The sequence below is a fragment of the Monodon monoceros genome, unplaced genomic scaffold (genome assembly GCF_005190385.1).
Source record: "Monodon monoceros isolate NGI ecotype Baffin Bay Population unplaced genomic scaffold, NGI_Narwhal_1 Super_Scaffold_12, whole genome shotgun sequence".
Taxonomy (NCBI): domain Eukaryota; kingdom Metazoa; phylum Chordata; class Mammalia; order Artiodactyla; family Monodontidae; genus Monodon; species Monodon monoceros.
This window is the reverse complement of record NW_021703768.1, coordinates 156,370,110-156,382,704: the sequence shown is the minus strand read 5'-3', so window position 1 is coordinate 156,382,704 and position 12,595 is coordinate 156,370,110. Positions and strand designations below refer to the sequence as shown.

Below are 12,595 nucleotides of genomic sequence, written 5' to 3'. Positions count from 1 at the left end.
CTCCCGGCGTGACAGCCAACAGCCTTCCCACAACCCAGCCTAGTTTTGCGAGCTGAGCCCGCACCGCCAACACCCCAAGCGGTTCAGACTACAGCCTGCTGAGCTGGGAAGGCTGAGACTGGCTGCCCCACCTCGCTGCGCAGACACAGGACACTGGGGGAGAGGCCGTGCTAGGTCCCAAGCCCACCACCAAGCAGGATAAAGTCAGCGTATGCAAACTGGATTCCAGGTGTTTAATGAGGGTTCGGGCAGGGAGCAGGCTGTCCGTTGCCGGTGGCTGGGAGCAGAGGTCTCTGCGACAGATGCGGCAGAGGAGTGGTGGCCAGCACGTCAGGTTGGGGAGATCTTAGGAGGTGGAAGAGCCTTCCAGGGTGAGAATAATCCTCACGGGTAGGGCAAGTGCCCGACCTTGACGCCAGCCCCCAAGCCTGCCAGAGCTGGCTTGTTTCCCTGGTTTATTCACCACAGAGAGGCAGAGCCCTGAAAGGCGCTCTGGGCAGGCGCCGGCACTGTGCTGCCCCCTGGTGGCTTCCTAGAGAGGATGGCTCCCCCAGGATCACTCCCCCAGCCTTCCAGACATCCTGCACCCACAGGAACTGGGTCCTCATGCCAGGCCATCCCCTGCCCAGCTCTGGTCCAGTCTCCCTGCCGGAGCCAGCATGGGGCATGCACCGCCTACTCCAGGGCCTTCACCAAGGCCTCGTTGGCCTCGATGCGGATTTGGATCTCGGCCCTCATGGCCTCGTCCGTGGCCCCCAACAGCTCCGACTGCGCCTTCTCCAGGTTCGCCTTGGCCACCTGCAGGGGGTGGGTGGCGGGTGAGGGCGAAGCAAGGAGCCCAGCCCGGTACCTGTTCCCTCCCTGCAGTTGGGGATTTCGTGGCAGCTCGGAGCACCAGCTTCCCCTGGGACACTCACCCCCAGATCCAACATGTCCAGTGTGACGGCTTCCTCAGCCAGTAACTGCACCGAAGAGTCAGCGTTCACCGTGACCGAGCCACTGCTCACTGCAGGAGGAGGGGGAGTGAGAGATCCATGTACGGGCGTGGGGACACAGTCAGCCCCAGAGCCCCTGCAGGGCCAGGAGGGTGACCACACAGCGTGGCTCCAGGATCCAAAGGCCCCAGCACACAAGTGAACAGGGGCCACCAAGTGCATCTACTGTAGACTGGACATGGGGACAGAGCCTCCTCCTTTTGCCCAGCAGCCCAGGAGTTGAACCAGGGTTAGGAGTGAGCCGAAGCTGATTTCCAGTCTGGGTTGTACCGCTGGGGCCACGCTGTGGAAAACCTCTTCCGAATTGAGGATCCTTTCTCCTCCGATGGGCCCCCGCCCGGCCCACTGCTGACCACTTACATCCCTAACCACACCCAGCCCAGTGCCGGGGAGTTCTATATCCTTGGTGCTCTTCCTGACACTGCCAAATGAAATGAGAACTAGCCCGTTGAGACAAGCATCTCCCACCCAGCCCCTTTCCTCTGCCCTCCCAATCAACTCACCAAAGTATTTGGAGATGGTGCCGTCCTCAGCGTGGACCACAACCAGCCCTGGTCGCAGGACCTGCAGTGTGGGTACGTGGGCTGCCAAGATGCCAAACGCTCCGGTCTGCGTGGGCACGTCCACCTGTCGAACGTTGACGCCGTTGAAGAACACCTAGACAAGATACATAAAGAAAGGGTCACTTCAGGCTAGTCCCTCGGGGAACAGCAGTCAAGTCTCCCCCGCAGTTAAACAGCCAAGGCAAGACTGAAAGCTGACGGGGGACACGGAGGCAGCCGATGCTTCGGTGGGGTCCTCATGCAGGACTGCAGCGCCTTCGTCTACTTGACAATGGAATCCAGGCACCCTAGCCCTCGGGTAAGGAGGCGCGGTCAAGGCAGAACCAGCGAGCCACCTGGGGAGGAGCGTACAAGAAAGGTGCCCAGGGACTCAGGTTCTGAACCACGTGAGGAAGGGCGCACATCAAAATGGGAGGCTGAGGAGCGACCTGAAAGTTGGGCGGTCTGATCCCGGACCACACGGGGGAGGGGCGCGGGTCGGGAATGGGGGTCGCCGACCTGAGGGTTGGGGGCTCGGATCCTGGGCCACACGGGGGAGGGGCGCGGGGTCCAGAATGGGGTCTCGAGCCCGGCGGACGTCCGAACCTGCGTGGGTGAGGCGAAGGTGAAAGACATCTGTCCCGGGCCCGCGGCGGGGGCCGGGGCAGCGGCGGCCTCGGCGTAGGCGCGGGCCTGGCGCACGAGGCGGCCCAGGCCTGGGCGGCGGAGGAGCGCAGCGGGCAGCATGATGGAGGGCGGACGGCGGACAGCAGAGCAGGGGCGGGCGGACTCCGGCTGCACGCCAGCGGCCTGGAGGTCGAGGAAGACGACGCTCGAGGACTTCTGGGAGAAGAATCCCGACGAGGGCGCAGGCGCGAACTACGACTACCGGCGCGCTGTGCGCGATGTTGAAGACGGCGAACCGCCTGGACGCGCGGCATGCTGGGGGTTGTAGTTTCCTTCCGGCAAGAGCTCCCAGCCCGGTGGTCAGGTGCGGGGGTCGGTTACACGGCTCTGCATGGGGAGCACCAGAAGCCCGCGCGGAGAAAAAGACACTTAATTCAAGATTTTGGGGGCGCTCATTGGATGTCAGGCGCTGGGGAGACATCAGGGAAATATTAAGATTCCTGCTCTAGTTTGGGGTGGTGGGGGCGTTTAACAGACACTCAACGTAATAAATTGTACAGTATGTTAGGAGGTGACAAATACTTAAAAATGAAAAAGCAGAGTATGGGGGCCGGATGGGGCAGGCAGTGACTGTAGGAGGTGCAGGCGTCCCGGGAACGGTATCCCAGGCGGAGTGTCCAGCTCCCGTAAGCGTCCAGTGGTGTAGGAATCTCTTGGCTGCACCCCTAAGGGCGCCGGCAGAGGGCGCGCCGCGCCCGGAGATGCGCCCCCCGCAGCCCCTCCCGGCCACCGCCTCCGCGCGCTGCTGACGCAGGGGCGCGTGCGCGGGCGGCCCTGGGCTCCGCGGACGTCACCTCGGCCCGCGCAGCCTCGCTCGCGGCGCTGACGTCACCGCTCCGCCCCCGCGCGCGGGCAGGTCGGCACCCCGGGTTGGGCCCCAGCCCCCACCTTGGGCTCCGGGAAAACGTGGAGTCCGGCTAGACCGGGCTGGGGTCCACATCCGGAAGGGCCTTGGGTGAGGAGCGGACGGGTGCAGGGCGCGGGGGGTGGGGGTGGGTCACACCTGGGCTCGTGGCTGGGCAGGTGCTGTGGCCGAAAGAGGTTTCCACACCAGGGAGGCCCGGGGCCTGGCGCCCAGGCCCCCGCACCCTTTCTAGGTCAGCGCTGTGAGAGGTACTCCTGGAATCAGTCCTTATGCGCTGGGCATCCTGGCCCTAGTCAGGTGTGTGCAGAGGGAAGCTCTGCTCCCATTTCTTAGGGGTGCGTCCTGTGCACGGCTTGCTCGTCCCGGAACCCTGGATCCTACTGGAATGGAGGCCTATTCTCATATGCTTCTCAGACCCATCTATTGGACTTGTCTCTAATCCCCACTCCAGGGTAGCCAAGGGGTCGGCGCATCACCTGTTACTCAGGTCCCCAACCCGGGTTTATCCTGGAATTCTCTGGTGTACCCATCGACAAGCCACCCAGCTCGGCCCCTGCAGCTACCTTTACTGACTTGGATGGCCACAGGCTCCTCCCCTAGCTTCACCAGGGCACCTTCTCCACAAACAGCCAGAGGGACCACATCATTCCCCTGCTGGGAACACAAGCTGCCTCCCCCTGGTCCTCCAACACATTCACCTTCAGCCCACACACTTGGAGACCTCAGGGACTTTGCCCATGCAGTTCCCACACGCCTGGAGCCAGCCTTCCCGGGTAATTGTCCACTTGACTGCCCCTTGCCCTCCTTGGGCAGTGTCACCCTTTCATCCACTGGACACACACCTTCTCTCCAGGGTGCCGCCTCTGTGCTATGCTCTGCTCTCGGACCCAGCTGTAAATGAACTGCTTTTGGAGGTCACCGCAGTGGGGGCAGGGGTGAGGAGGGACACAACGCAGAGGAACAAGTAACAGGCAACGACGTGCAGGGCCTCGGAGAGAAGCAAAGCGCAGCAGAGTTCCGGAATGTGGGGTGGGAGTTGCTTTGTTAGCAAAGGGAGTCAAGAGGAGATGAAGACTTCGTCGTTGGGAAAGAGGTGAAGGAAGCTCCGGAGGGGACAAGCTGTCCGGGCCTGGCACCTGCACGTGCAAAGGCCCTGGGGTTGGACTGGGCCTTCCTCTTTCACTGCAGGCTGGGATGGGACCACAACCTGGCTGGTGGCAGATTGGTGGCCTGAGCACCTAGAAAGATGAGGCACAACTGTCTGAGAAAGAGCAGCTTGCGGTTGACCAGGCATGGGGTTTCTGCAGGGGTAGTCCTGTTGTCACCCCACCCCGGGCAAGCCCTGGTGGCACTCAGAATGCGTTGTGTTCCATTATCTTTGCTGCTCATCCTAACAAGAAGACAACCCTGACAGTGCTGCCCACGTAGGGGAAGAAAAGTGGGACATGTGCCCTGGAGCCCTTAGGCTGTGCACCCCGGAGACTCCCAAACCGGGGAAGCGATGGATAGGGAGTCTGGGCACCCCCGGACTCCAGGCTGCGGGGAGTCGTGCGCCCTGGGACCAACACCCCTTTGGTCCCCCGTCCCCGGGGATCCAGGGAAGGTCGAGGAATCGTGCCTCAGGGACCGGGGGCGGAGATTCAGCTGCCTCGGGAGAGGGCGGCTTCGCGTGGGGAGGGGGCGCCCAGGAGCACAGGCTCCGCCCCCCGCCCCCGCCGGAAGGGACGGGGAGGCGGTGGCCGGCGCGGAGCAAGCGAGAAGCGGCGGCGAGCGAGGTGGGGGCGGCCGGCCGGGGACCCGGCAGCACCGGGCGGCACCGAGCGGGTCGGAGCGGGCTGGCCGCCAGCGCGGTCACGTGTGTGACCCCTCCTCTCGCGCCTGCCTCCCCCGCGCGCCGAGCTCTCCATTCATAAATTCTCCGCCTGCTCCGCGGCTACCGGGCGCCGCAGCCCGCCGGGAGCGCCGTGCAGCAGCCCGCCCGCCGCCCATGGGCCGCGCGCCCCGGCGCTGAGGTAGGCGCGCGGGCCTGGGGCTGCACCGGGGCGGGCGGGGGACAGGCCGAGGCCGCACGGCCCGCCCTGGCTAGAGACCACCGGCCCTCTCCCGCGAGGCGGCGAGGCCGGAGGCAGGGAGCGGAGGGGCCAGGGCCGGCGTGGGGGCCAACCTGCCAGGCTCTGCACCCGTCTTCGGCGGCCCGGAGAGGGACCCTCGCCCACGCCCTCCCTCAGCCTCAGTTTCCCCCTGAGAGATTCGGCGAGGGCCGTGGCGTTTCCGCCCCCGGGCTTAGCCCGGGGTTGAGATGTGCCCGAGGTCGGCTTTCTGCATCTCATTGCTCGCCATCCCGGTCCCCCGGGCCGGTTGGGGACGCGGGGGTGGGCGCGGTGGCGAGCCCGATCGGGAGCCGAGGCCCGGCAGGACTTTAGGGTGGCCCGTGGGCAACCTCCGCCCTGGTCTGCCCACCTGCTCCCTAGGAGTCCACCTCCCTTCCCCTTCGGCCTCCTGCTGTCTTTCCTGGTCTCCTGTCATCGTCCCTGTGCCTCTGCCCCCTCCCCCCTAACCTGAACTCATTTCCCGACCTACATAGAGGCGCCCCCTCCCCCGAGAATGCAGGGGAGCCGCGGCCAGCCTCTGACCCGAAGTGCCGAGGACACCTGGCTTTTCCCGGACCCTCCCCTGCTATGGGCCTCAGTTTCCCCCGCTGTCGAGGAGGGTGAAAGTCCCAAAGGGTTGGGGGCGCTGGAACCTGTACACAGGCTTTCCCTTTCCTGTGGGGAAGGGCCGCGCGCCGTGCCCACTCAGGGCTGCTGGTCGTCCCGGCCCCGGACTCGGTTTCCTGAGATTCCAGAATGCGGCCACCGGTCCTTCCCGCCGGGAAGAGCCGCGTGTTGGGGAGGGCGGTCAGGTGCAAGGTCCAGGCAGTCCCTCTCCCGAGAGCTGAGACCCTCTCTGCCTCAGTGCCCCCGGCTCCAGGCAGACGTGGAGCCCGGCCGGGTCGGGCGGGGACGGGTGCGGCGGGGGCGCGCGGCCGACCGGGCACCGGCGGGCGGCGGCGGCAGCAGCCATCTTGCCGCCCGGGGCTGGCTCCAGCCGCCCCTGCAGGAGGCCTCCCTCCTCCGCGCCCCCCCCCCCCCCCCCCGCTCCCCCGCAACCCCCCCCCCCCCCCCCCAGCTTGGCCTGCTAGCTCAGTCGCCATGGGAACCAGATTCTTGAGGGTTGGGAACAGATGCGCCTCCTTTGGCCTTTTCACTCCCACCGGTACTGGGCGGAGGGGGAACCTGTACATCCACCAGTCGTAACCTGGAGTCCCGGCGCTCAGCCCCTCCGCCCCCTCCCCGGGCTGGCCAGCCCCAGGGATGGCCCGAGTCCCCGCTATTCTGGAACCAGTCTCCTGGGGCCGAGGCGGCCCCTCCCGCTCTCTGATGGTGCAGGCAGGGCCCCTGGGGTCTGGCGGGAGTGAGTTGACGGCCTCAGTTTGCCTATTCCTCGCAGAGGCACTTCTCCTTTCCTGGGCAGGGCTCCGGCCCCATGCCACCTTGCCGGGCCGGCCCCACCGGCTGGGGAAGCTGTTGATACGCACGCGCCTCTCCCTTTTCAAAGATGGGGACATGGATGTCTGATCTGACCCGGGTGGGGGCTGCCTCGGGGCTCCCCCCCACCTCTTCGTGAGTCACCGCCCTGTGTGGTCCCCTGCTCGAGCTCCCGGGAAAGCGGGAGGAGGGACAGAGGAGCTGGAGCTGAGCAGGCCCTGCCCCTCCAGGCCCCTCCTCCTAGCCTCAGAATGCAGCCCACGGCCACCATGGCCACGGCCGCCACCACCTCCACCACGGTCGCCCTGACCACGACGTGGGACAACGCCACGGGCCGCCCCACCGTGAGTGAGGGGGGGTGGGGGGCGGGGCCGCCAGAGTCCACGCCCACAGGCCCTGACCCTTGACGCTGGCCCCGCAGGGGGAGCCCGACCCTGTCCTGGACAACTACATGCTGCTGGTGGTGGTGATGGCGCTCTTCGTTGGGGGCACCCTCGTGGTGCTGTCGGGCGCGCTGCTGCTCTGCAGGCGCTGCTGGGAAGTCCACAGGCACGTCCACAGGTGCGCGGGCCCCCAGCCCCACGCCCCAACCCGCAGGGGAGCTGGGACAGGTCAGCCTGAGAGCCCGCGCCGCAGGGGCGCTGGGCCCGCTTCTGAGTGACGGTGTCCACGTGTCTGCACAGGAGTCTGGGAGAATGGGGTGGGTCCGAGGGAGTGGGCTCCCGTGAGCTCAGGATGCCCCGGTGGCCATGAGCCCTGCGGGGGACCCCGTGGGCAGCGCCCTGGGTCCTCTGGCCCACTTTGCTCTCCTGCTGCCCCTCCCCAGAGCCACAGAGGAAGCAGAGAAGACCACCACCAGCTACCTGGACAACGGCGCCCGCCCTGCCCAAGGTGAGGAGCCCTGCCAGGCCTGTCGCCGCCCGTCTGTCCCCCGCCCCCCGCCCCCGGGCCGCCTGACCATCTGTGTCTGTCTGTCTCCCCCACCAGACTGGGCGCAGCTCGAGTCCGACTCATCTCTGTTTCCTTAAGCCCACGCGTAGGTGCTCACAGGCGCGTGCTGCGTGAGTGAGTGTGTGAGCGGATGAGCGAGTGCCCCCCCCCCCCCCCCCCCGCCCCCGGTGGTCAGTCGGGCCCTCGGCGCTCCCTTCCCGACCCAGCCCTGCAGCCCAGCCGCCCGCCGGCGCCCGGCGCGGCCCACCTGGGGCCCACCCTCTCTTGGCTCTCCTCGCAGACCCCGAGTTCAGGGGGGAGGAGCCCGAGGGCCAGGACGCCGAGACCGAGCGCTTCCTGTCCACCAGCTCCACCGGCCGCCGGGTGTCCTTCAACGAGGCGGCCCTGTTTGAGCAGAGCCGGAAGGCGCAGGACAAGGGCCGCCGGTAAGGAGGGCCCAGTGCCGGGGCTCACCTGGGAGGTCACCTTGCTGCGCTGGGCTTGTGGGGCGGAGCTGGCCCCCGCCGGTGCCTGGCTGTCCCCCACTCCCGGCGGGCAGGGTGACGGTGGGGCCAGGGAGGACGCTGGGGTGTGGGCAGAGGGACCCAGCTCGCCCAAGGTGACGGGCAGGCGCGCTGGGCGCAGGTACACCCTGACCGAGGGGGACTTCCACCACCTGAAGAACGCCCGCCTCACCCACCTGCACCTGCCGCCCCTCAAGATCGTCACCATCCACGAGTGTGACTCAGGCGAGGCCAGTGCAGCCGCCACACCACACCCCACGGCCGCCCCCAAGGCCAGCCTTGCCATATTCCAGGTGAGTTGGGGGTGGCAGCTGGCCCGGAGCTCAGGGGCGGCCCACCCTCCCCCAGCAGGCACCACTTTTCCCACCCTCTGGCTGCGCCCTTCACCTCCGGGTGGGGAGTGGGGCCTGGTCGGGTCCAGCGGGTGGCGGGTCCAGCACGCACCCCCCCCACCCGTGCTCTTTGACCTGTCACTGCTTCCTCCCCAACCCGGCTCTGTCCCACAGCCCCCGGGGAAGGCCCTCACCGGCCGCTCTGTGGGCCCCAGCTCCGCCCTGCCAGGTGACCCCTACAACTCGGCCGTGGGCCCTGCCGACTTCGAGATCAGCCCCTCGGCTTCCAGTGACTCTGGGGAAGGCACCTCGGTGAGGCCCCCGCGCATGCATCCCCCGTCCCACTCCAGGACGGGGCAGCCTGTGGCCCCCTGCCTGGTCCCCGAGCTTGGGAGGAAGAGGGGCAGGTGGCACACAGGGCACATGCACGGCTTGGCTCACCTGCACACAGGGCAGTCCAACAGCTGCAGAGGGTGTGGTCAGGGACCCATCTCAGCCCAGGGGATGGGACCCCCTGTGTCCAGGGCTGGGGGAACAGAGGTGGCCAGCGCCTGGCTGAGCCCTGGGGAGCCTCTCAGGCAGGGTCTCGGGGGGGAGGAGGCCCCAGCCCACCCCCAGCCCCCTGTTCTTCCTCTGCCTTCTGTGTGAGTGCCGGGTGGCCTGGGCTGGGCTGGCACTAGTGCAGCAGGGAGAGGCTGGGGGGTCTGAGAGCATCCCTCTTCCCTCACAGTTGGACGCAGGGGCCAGGAGTGCCAAGCCTGGTGGGCCGGGGGCCGCAGCAGGGCCTGGGGAGGCGGGCCCAGCCTCTGGGGCAGGCCCCGTCCTGCAGTTCTTCACCCGCCTGAGGCGCCACGCCAGTCTGGACGGGGCCAGCCCCTACTTCAAGGTCAAGAAATGGAAGCTGGAGCCCAGCCAGCGGGCGTCCAGTCTGGACACGAGAGGTGAGCTGTGGTCCCTGGTGGGGAGTGAGGCCCAGGGGCGGCCCCAGGAGAATGTGGAGCAGGCGGCTCTGCACCCTGGGAGGGGTCCCCAGCGCCCACCCCATGCTGGCCGGCATCGCCCGCTTACCAGCGGGCATCTCGCCCAAGGTCAGAGCTGGTCAGGAGGAAGAGCCAGGGCTGCACGCTGAGCCCCGGTAAAACAAGGGGTTGTCAGGCTAGAGCGGGCATCAGCGAGCGTCACCTACGAGGCACTGCATGGTGTGTTTCTGGCTCTGCGGTCAGTGTTTCTGCTGCGGTGGCATGAAAGCAGCCCTAGATGGCGTGTAAAAGAGTACAGCTTTGACCAATAAAACTTTATTTACAACTACAGGTGGTGGGCCTTCGATCCTGCAGACCCCTGGTACAGGGCCCTGGATACAGGGCTTCCAAACCTCAACCCAAGGACCATGCATGTGTGTCTTGTGGGGGGAGGTGGCACCAACAGCTACAACCATCCCTGCTCATGGGAGCTCAGTGGGGCCAGGCGCTGGGGTGCCTGCTGCCCTGTGGCGGAGGTGGTGGGTCCCACTGCCAGGAAAGGCGGGGCGAGGGGACGAGCAGTGTTGGAGGCCAGGGAAGGTGCGTGGCCAGTGACAGTGCCAGTCCCCTTGTTGGGGCCCGGCTCCAGCTGCTGTGGGGTGGGGGAGGGGTGATTTCTGGCTGAAGTGCTCCTGGCCAGGGAGGGGAGGGGAGGGGAGGGGAGGGCTCGTCCCACTGTGCCATTGGGAGCCCAGACAGAGCCTGTGATTCGGGAGGTTGATTATAGGCAAATGCAGGCACAGAAGCACCCAGAACCTGTTTGCTGGGTGACTGTCATCCCCACCCCTGAGGCTTTCCCACTGAGGCCTCCCTTGTGGGAGGGTCCTGGCCCTGGGCCGGCAGGGCTGGAACTGGCAGGAGAGGGCGTCACCTCTCCCCCCTCACCTGTCCCTCACTCTCCCCCACCTTTGGCCTTCTTCGGCACTCTAGCCGGGCTGTGTCTGTTACCTGGTGTCCAGGACAAGGCTGTGCTCTGACCACACCTGCCTGCCAGGGCCACTCGGACCAATGCTGCCACCTTGGCACCTCCAGTCCCGCCCGCCCTGGCTGCTGGGCTTTCGGTCCTGGTCTTTCTGCCCTGGGCGCCTTGGTTTCCCCACCTGCACGGCTGGGTACATGCTCACCTGGTCCAGGCTGGCTCTGTTGGCTCAGGGGTCAGGGAGTGGGGCCCGCGGTGGGAGGGGCCCAGGCAGGCTGCTGTACCTTCCTCTGCACAGGCTCCCCCAAGCGACACCACTTCCAGCGGCAGCGGGCAGCCAGCGAGAGCATGGAGCACGAGGACGGGGACGCCCCCCACGTGGACTTCATCCAGTACATCGCCAGCGCTGGCGACACTGTGGCCTTCCCGAGCCCCCGCCCCTTTCTGGCCAGCCCCACCAGCCCCGCCAGCCCGCCCCCCACTCTCGGCAGGTATTTTTCAGTAGATAGAGGTGCTAGGGGTGGGCCCCTGCCCCACCCCATCCCCCATAGGTGGCCCAGGGAGCGCTCTCCCCGCCCTTCGGACAGGCGGTCGTGTTCGTGTTCCTCTGGCTCCACCGTCCTTCCCGGAGGCTGCCTTGCTGGGGCCACCTCTCCAGCACGGACCAGAGGAGGGAAGCAGGGGGAGACTGGGTAAGGGTAGAGGGGCGGGCGGGGCCTCCAAAACAGAATGCCTGCCCAAGTAGGACCGCTGTGGGTATGTGCCCGCGTGGGTATCGCTGCTTCCTGGTGGAGCCTGAAAGGCTCCGCTGTGGCCCCAGGGTCCCTCTTGCCTGTCCATGCTCCTGAGGGCTGGAGGCCGCTACTCAGAAACTGCTGTGACCACTTCTGCCAGCGGTACCCCCTCTCCCAGCCCAAGGACAACTCTGCTGAAGCTCTGGGCCCACGTCAGTGGGATGGGGAACTGGATCCCGGGAGCAGGGCTCCCGACTCTTGGGCATTTCCTGGTCTGGGTAGTTAACACTTCCTTTGTGTGTATCTTCCTCCTGGCTACTTGTCAGTCTATGGTGGGGGGCTGAGGCGACACACCCAGAGTCACCCAGGCGTAGGGGCTGAGCTGGACCCTGCTTGGTCCAGTCCATCCCCAGCCACCCCTTGGTACACGAAGCTCTTAGTCAAAGAAGGCCATCTCTCGAGAACAGCCTTCACTCTTTCTGGGCGAGGGGCCAACCTCCTGCAGTGGCAGCAGATGCTCTGGTCACATTTTGTAAGAGGCCCTGGTTGAACGGCAGGCGCCAGGATGGCTCTGGGTTTACTCGAAAAGCATCCAGTGCAGAGTGAACAGGCAGCATGCAAATACATCATCTTCCACAGGGCCTGGCCAACCCTAGAGGGTTCCCACCCGTGCCCACCCTCCCGGACCCAGAGGCAGGGTGGCCGGGGAGGGGGTGCGGGGGGCCTGGGCTGCCTCCTGACGGCTGCGGCCTGGTTTGCAGGCTAGAGGCAGCCGAGGAGGTGGGCGCCGCAGGAGGAGCGAGCCCCGAGTTTCCCCCGGAGTGCGGCGTCAGCGCGGGGCCTGAGCAGCAGCAAGACTCAGATGGTGAGCGAGACGCGGAGCCAGAGCAGGCCCAGACCATCTACCGCGACATCTGGAGCCTGCGCGCCTCGCTCGAGCTGCACGCGGCCGCCGCCTCAGACCACAGCAGCAGCGGCAACGACCGCGACTCGGTGCGCAGCGGCGACAGCTCGGGCTCCGGGGGCGCCGCACCCGCCTTCCCGCCACCCTCGCCGCCGCCCACACCACGGACGGCGGACGGCGAGGCGGGCGGGCCGCGCAAGCTGCTGCAGATGGACAGCGGCTACGCCAGCATCGAGGGCCGCGGCGCGGGCGACGACGGGCCCCCCAGCGCGCCCGAGAAGCGCTCCTCCTTCACGAGCTCGGGCCGCGAAGCCACCGTGGGCTGCAGCTTCGAGGGTCCCGCGCCCGAGGCGCCTGCCCGGCCTGGCAGCCCGCGCGCCTGGCCTCGCCGCGCCCCGCGCCGCGACTACAGCATCGATGAGAAGACAGATGCGCTGTTCCACGAGTTCCTGCGCCACGACCCGCACTTCGACGACGCCCCTCCCGCCGCAGCGCGCCACCGCGCGCGCGCACACCCGCACCCCCACACGCGCAAGCAGTGGCAGCAGCGCGGCCGGCAGCACAGCGACCCAGGCGCGCGTGCCGCACCCTCCGCCCCACCCGCAGCCCAGCCCGGC

The 12,595-nt window shown here is 67.2% G+C and overlaps 2 protein-coding genes across 2 annotated transcripts; one reads left to right on the top strand and one right to left on the bottom strand.

Moving 5' to 3' along the window:
* Positions 1-216: 216 nt before the first annotated feature.
* ATP5F1D (ATP synthase F1 subunit delta) lies at positions 217-2,397 on the bottom strand. Its single transcript, XM_029215755.1, has 4 exons — positions 2,144-2,397; positions 1,499-1,652; positions 918-1,006; positions 217-798 (listed from the first exon to the last, which is right to left on the bottom strand). Exons 1-4 carry the CDS (start codon positions 2,282-2,284, stop codon positions 676-678), a joined length of 507 nt encoding a protein of 168 aa, XP_029071588.1. The 5' UTR covers positions 2,285-2,397; the 3' UTR covers positions 217-675.
* Positions 2,398-5,027: 2,630 nt separating this feature from the next.
* CBARP (CACN subunit beta associated regulatory protein) lies at positions 5,028-11,036 on the top strand. Its single transcript, XM_029217234.1, has 9 exons — positions 5,028-5,101; positions 6,847-6,960; positions 7,038-7,177; positions 7,443-7,507; positions 7,848-7,992; positions 8,192-8,363; positions 8,577-8,714; positions 9,133-9,343; positions 10,639-11,036. Exons 2-9 carry the CDS (start codon positions 6,868-6,870, stop codon positions 11,034-11,036), a joined length of 1,362 nt encoding a protein of 453 aa, XP_029073067.1. The 5' UTR covers positions 5,028-5,101; positions 6,847-6,867.
* The last annotated feature ends 1,559 nt before the right edge of the window (positions 11,037-12,595 follow it).